Source organism: Rhinopithecus bieti, unplaced genomic scaffold (genome assembly GCF_001698545.2).
Source record: "Rhinopithecus bieti isolate Rb0 unplaced genomic scaffold, ASM169854v2 scaffold_39006, whole genome shotgun sequence".
Classification (NCBI taxonomy): domain Eukaryota; kingdom Metazoa; phylum Chordata; class Mammalia; order Primates; family Cercopithecidae; genus Rhinopithecus; species Rhinopithecus bieti.
The window spans coordinates 1,026,994-1,033,429 of record NW_016816568.1 but is presented as its reverse complement, the minus strand read 5'-3'; the positions used below and the strand labels follow the sequence as shown (position 1 = coordinate 1,033,429).

Sequence of the window (6,436 nt, the reverse complement as noted above, 5' to 3'; positions counted from 1 at the left end):
AAACTCAATTCCACCCCTATCCTACCCACCCTCCTGCCTCCCACCTCCCTACCTCCCCACCCTTCCCACAATCCCACCCTCCCCACAGCCCCACCCTACTCTACTATCCCTACTCGTAGCCTCCCCCACCCTCCCTACTCTCTCAGCCTTCCCCACCCTACCCCACCCCATTCCCTCGATGCTGAAATGATCAGGACACAGTTTGCACTTAACCACTAAATCTTTATTGAATTTTTATTGTAACAGCAATGCAATATTAGCAAATAGAGAGCAATATAGAGTGAAGAGAATACAGCAATAAAGTTAGAAGGAGGGGGTAGGGGTAATGGGGTTCAGTGGTAGGAGGAGGGCTACTGACAGGGGTAAAAGCAAGGGTTTTTATTTATCACTTTTATAACTTCCATGAAAATTTACCATCCATCATTGACAATTTCATTCCAGCAGTAATTTATCAAAGGGCACTCATCCTCTATTAAACTATTAATCTAATCACCTTTGAACTTTCTCCCACTAGGGTTTTTATCCATGTCGAATTCACTCTAAATAAGTTGGTCTCCCTGCAGTTCCCTCTGAGTTTATTTGAAATCTTTAAGGATAGCAATCACAGGGTAAAGGGTCACAAGTAAGTACACATGCCCACTTATAGCAATATCTAATACACAATATTATTCTAACATTCTAAATAACCCCACCCACTTAAAATTACTTAATAGTCCCTCCCACCCTAAAATGCTTATGATTATATATCCCCTATTACTTAAACTTGATTACACAAAGAAATAAAAGCAATGCAATTTTCCACAGATCAATTCAATACCATTCTACAATCTAAAACAACAAAGAACTTTCAGTCTCATCAGATGTGTCTTCTCTCTTTAGATGAAAATGTAACATGGCTCCCGCAGGGCTCTCCATTTCTGCCCAGGTCTTTCCAGCAGGGTGTTCTCTGTTGTCAATCTTGGAACTGTCTGTATCTGATGTGAGATGTCTGTGGTGGATGACAACTGGATCAATTCAGAAGTCCAAGAGGTACCTGCAAACTTAAACAGAATTCCAGACTGCACCATATAGATGTGGCCCTCTTATTTTGTGCACCTGCAAGTTCACTGTATTACTTCATGATTCCATCAGACTAATTCTCCTTTTTTCCACTATCTAGGACAAATACCTCACTGTCCAAACTAAATTGACCCTTCATAAATGTATGTAAACTTTCTCTGTTTCAATATCCTAGCATGATAAATTTAGCTAGTTCTCTCTAGGCTTGCCTATCAATGGGAGCTCTTAGATCTTCTTCCTTCTTGATTTAATTAACAATGTAAATTTGGGCCAAAAGTCAATTAATTAATTTTGCCAGTTTGTTTCAAAAACTCAGCTATTGATTTTGCTTAATAATCTATCTCCTTCATGTTTTTTATTTTGCTCCCTTTCTAACTTCTTTAGATATCAAATTCCATTGATTTTTTCCTTTCTTATGAATAAAGCCATTTTTGTTGGAAAATGCCAAAAAAATTAAAGGATCCAATTAACATAAATTTGATTAATAACAAAAGAAATCAATTGAGTGAAAGGAAACTTAACCAAACTTCAATACTATAGAATAATAAATTTAGAATTACTTATCCTTAACATCTACATTTATAGATAGCATATATAGCAATAGAGCATAGTACACACTGCCAAAAAGTTAATCACAAGCTTTAGTAAGCAGCCAAATGTGGATCAGGGACTTTCTGAGTTGTTAACCCACAGCAGCATATTCTCCCTGATCATTCTTGTCGTTGGGGAACTCCTCCAGACTTTTGCTTGCAGTGGTGGCAAATGTCCGTGTGCACATGCCAGGGCTACAGACAATGACCCATTTCTAGGCACCCTGCAGCTTGAAGATCAATTGACAACCGTAAATTTGACACAAAACAACTTGAATTCAAAGGTATGGAGGATGAATTGATACTTGAGGTAAACAGAAGTGACGCTTCAAAATAGTTCAGAAGCACAAATGCACCATTTTAAAAGTAATTACTCTAAAACACATGAGTGGTTGACAAGCTTTCTGATTCCATTGAAGGAAAAAAAGTTGTTTTGGATTAAATAGTCAATTAGGGTTCTCTTTTGAAATTTTATATCCTTTTATATGATTTTTAAAGGCCCAATTAATAGAATTGAAATTATATATGATGTTAAAATTGAAGATGAACAGGATGAACTGTTATACAAATACTCCAGTTCTGAGGAGCCTCTCATTCACAGCGTTGTAAGAACTTCACAGTAAAGAAATATTTTACACTATGTTACTTATCATTTTTACTTAGTTTAACTCTAACAGTAAGAATTGGATAGTACTTTGTAATTCAATGGAAATTTTTGAAAGCCTAGTCACCACTTCAAAACACTTACACTAAAATTACACTAAAATTTTAAGTATTTAAACATGCAAGAATAAGGGTGGTTGATAATGAACATGTGAAAGATGATGCTGATGAAAAGTGAAACTTCACCGTTAAGACTCCTCTTCACGTCAGGCAATTTGAGATACACACAATGTTGTTTTCTACCGCTCAAACTGTGTTTTGGCAATTAAAGCCTCCTGTTACATCTCTGTGTGTGGCAGCAAAATGGAGTCTCAGCAACCAGGCAAGAAAATGATACAAATCCTGCAGCAGGGTCAATGGCAGTAGTAAAGAATTAAACAGAAAAAGAGAGGTTAGGGTTAGATAAAACAGTTCAAGGTAGTAGCAAGGGACCAGGCTAAAGAAAGTCAGGCAGTCCCAGGTTAGCACAAAGCATCCAGGGGACACCAGAGGTGTCACTTGGCTGAAGACAACTCTTGTGTTGTTCGTTGCTTTGAGTTCTTTGAGTTGCTTTCTGAGGCTTTTCATCCATTGGCAGCTTCACATCAGCTCCATCCTCTAGATGGACCCTTTTCATTATATGGATTCTGATCCTTCTGAAGTGGTTACCGTCAAGTAATATGGAGTTCACTAAGGAAGTCCATATCCTCAAGACAGTGTCCACAGCCCTAATTCCTCTTCTTCAAAGATGTCCTTTCCAGGCATAGGAGTGTGAATCTGGGTGCTAAATCATTTCTCTTCTCTCCACACATCCTAACACGCTACAGTCTAATGAGGGGACTGAAGATGGAATGCCCAGATGCACATGGAGACAGACACATGGATAGATGCTTCCAAAACGTCAGCTGGTGCTTTTCCAGCCAATTAACAACACTCATGAAAATTCTTTCTGAAGTACCAGGACAAATCTTTTAAGAGTTGGGTACGGGATTTTGGAGTCCTTTTGATCTGCTATTCTTTAGCCCTCGAAGGTAATTGAGATGTGGTCACATTTCACGAACATCTAACACCCCTGGAGCCACCAGTAATCTCTGGTTACCAGGTTTAATGCTTCGTGGAAGCCACTATGGCATGATGATGGTAAGGTGTTATGTCAAAGCCAGAGTCCTTGGGTACATGTGATTTGCACCACGATGTGAAGGCACACTCTTAACATGCAAGAGTCCATCTGAGAGAGCACTTTCTTTTCAAGCCTGAGATGTTTCATGTTACAAGGGTTTTGCCTGCTCCTGGGAGAACCAGTCGAGTTGCTGCTCCTTGAGAATTAACAGAACCATGGCAGTGGAGTTTGAAGATGGTGAAGTTTCTAAGGGTGCAGCGAGAGGATCACGGAAGCCTTTCCATACTGCACCGATAATTTTGGCTTCCTTAGTAAGGTCTCGGTCCTCCAGTGATTTAAAGAGGGTACCGAAACTGCAAGAAAAGTCATGTCCTCCTCCTCCTTGTCTCCCCCTCCATAAAGAAATCAGCATTTCCTGCATTTGCATCAGCTTCTCTGTAAATGTTAAAGAACAAATTTGGCAGCCTATAATTTAGATGGTGACAGAGGTTTTGGCAGGTAAAACCCAGACTTCCAGGACTGGCTGGAAAGTAAACTTATTAATTATTTTAGTTAGATTGGCAGTCAAGGTGGAAAAATGAGAGATAATTTATTGGCAAATACTCTGTTGCTCTCAGAAAATGTTGAAGGTCTTCTGGTGTTTTAGAATGTGTGCCAGTCCAGGGTGGCCCTGACCTTCTATAGCCGTTTCAGAGAGGATGTGCCTCAGGTGGCCTGACGATACAGCAGCCTAAAACTTAGCACACAGTCACTGATTGAGAAGCTGAACAGGAATAAATTTTGAGGGTAGAGATCCTGAAGGACGTGACAAGTATTTACAGGGTACTGTAAGATGGAGGCGGCGGCGGCGGTGGTGGTGGAGGCGGTGGCTGTGGCGGCGGGTACTGTGGTACCGGAGGCTGGCGGTACCAGTGTGGATTCCAGGTGATCATAACAGGTACATATAGTGATCTTCCTTGTCCGTCTCGTCCCACTGGGTACCAGGCGAATCCTACTGGGTAGGTCGGGTATGCGGCATATGTGGGGTACGTTTGGTATCCAGGTATTTGAGGTACGAATTCAGTGTACGTTGCCAGGTGCGCTTGGTCTTCTAAATTTGGAATAGATAGGCGAGGATACTGATTCTGGATAGTAAAATTGTTTGGAGCTCGGCAATCATAAGAAACTTGCAGTTTCCACCCCCTCTTCACCTGGAGAACTTGGGCTCCATTAGGTGCAATCGTTGGAGTAATCAGCCCATCTTTCACATTTCTTGCCACAAAATCTCGCAGAGCTGCCATTTCAGGTTCAGACAGTGAGTACACATGTCCGCTGGGAATACTGTGTGCTCCAGGTATCATTTCTATGTGAGGGTCAACCAGGCGGTGATCTGGGTAGACGTGCTCATCTACTGGAGTGTACACATTCTGGACATAGTAATACCTCACTGGTTGGTAAACTCTGTATCCATCTACTGGATAATAGAGTGGCGGTTGTGGTGCTGGTGGTGGGAGCGATGGTGGTATTGGAGAATACATCCGGCAGTGGTAGCGGCAGTATTCAGAATCAAAGACAATAGATCGAGTGCTCCATGTGATGTTGGGATCATGTGTGCTCAGCCAGCGAACCCCTAGGACGACAGGGAAGAATGGAGACTGAGTCACATCAAATGACAGCACCTCACGGTGATCTCCCAGGTCAACTATCAGGTCGTGAGTTTCGTGGACAACTGGGCCCGATGCTATGGGGCGCCCATCAATTGCTTCCACAAGTATTGGCCAGTCCTTGATTCTTAGAGGAATTCCATTTTGAGCAACGTATTCGTGATCAATGAAGTTGCCAGAAGCACCAGAATCGATCATGGCTCGGACGAACAGGGTGTGTCTGCCCGGAAGATGAATCTGGAGCATCACTTGCAAGTGTGGAGATGAGGCGTCATCTTGTGGGGACCTTATTATTTCTGGCCCGGTCGCTGAAGGTCCCTCTACAGCGGGGCCGGGGAGTTTCCCGCCGGCGAAGCCTTCGAGGCCTTGGCAGGACAGTTGTCAGCGTAGTGACCTCCTGTTCCACAGTAGAGGCACAGGTTCAGCTTTCTGCGTCTTTCTTTTTCCTCCTGGGTCAGGCGCATGCGGGCACCTCCCACCGGCTCGGTTGGATCTACCTGGTGGTGGCTTGCAATGTGAGGCAACACCAGCGCCCGAGGTGGCGAGCGTGGCTTGCGAGCTGCAGCAGCCCTGGCCAGCCTTCTCTCAATGTGAATGCACTGCCCAATCAGAGCAGACAGCGACTTGGCGACCTCGAGGTGGGAGAGCTCCTCCTGAATGTGGTCGCTGAGGCCCTCGTGGTACTGGTCGATCAGCGCAGGCTCGTTCCAATCCAGGTCCTGGGCAATCATCTGGAAAGCATTGGAATAGTCGATGACAGACCCCATGCCTTGGCGCAGGCGTCTGATCTTGCGTTTGGCAGCCTCTCGCCTCTGAGGGTCTTCAAAGACATGCTTCATTTCCATCATGAAAGCTGGGTAGTTGTGCATCAGGTAGTGGGAGCGCTCCAGCTTTGCTGAGGCCCAGCGGGCAGCACGGCCGGTCATCATGCTTGTCACGAAACAGACACGGACACGATCAACTGAGAAATCCCTGGTGCTCTTTTCCATGAAGATCTGGCACTGGGCCATGAAAGGAGCCAGCATGTCTGGGTTGCCATCGAACTTCTCTGGAAGGTCTTCTGGGCACTCTTCCTCTATTGGAGGGGGTGGGGCAGCAGCTGCTGCAGCACCGCGGAGCTCGATGTCATCATCCTCATCCTCAGGGGTGGGTTCCACTTGCTCTCGAAGGGTGGTGTTCTCCTCTGTGAGCTTCTGCACCTGGTTCTGCAGGTTGTTGTTCTCCTCGGACTGCTTCATGACCTTCTCTCTTAGGTTGTTGATCTCTTCAGAGAGCTCGTCCCTCCTTCGTTCGGTCATGTTGGGGACACACGCGCTCTTATGGCCGGTGTGCTTGGAGTTGTTGTTGTTGTTGTTGTTGGGGGGAGGGGGAGGGGGAGGAGG

At 44.6% G+C, this 6,436-nt stretch overlaps 1 protein-coding gene across 1 annotated transcript; it reads right to left on the bottom strand.

Moving 5' to 3' along the window:
- Positions 1–201: 201 nt before the first annotated feature.
- Positions 202–6,430, bottom strand: PEG10 (paternally expressed 10). Its single transcript, XM_017854972.1, is given in 2 exon segments — positions 202–5,401; positions 5,404–6,430. Coding segments are annotated over 2 exon segments (2,124 nt in total). The 5' UTR covers positions 6,353–6,430; the 3' UTR covers positions 202–4,226.
- Positions 6,431–6,436: the final 6 nt, after the last annotated feature.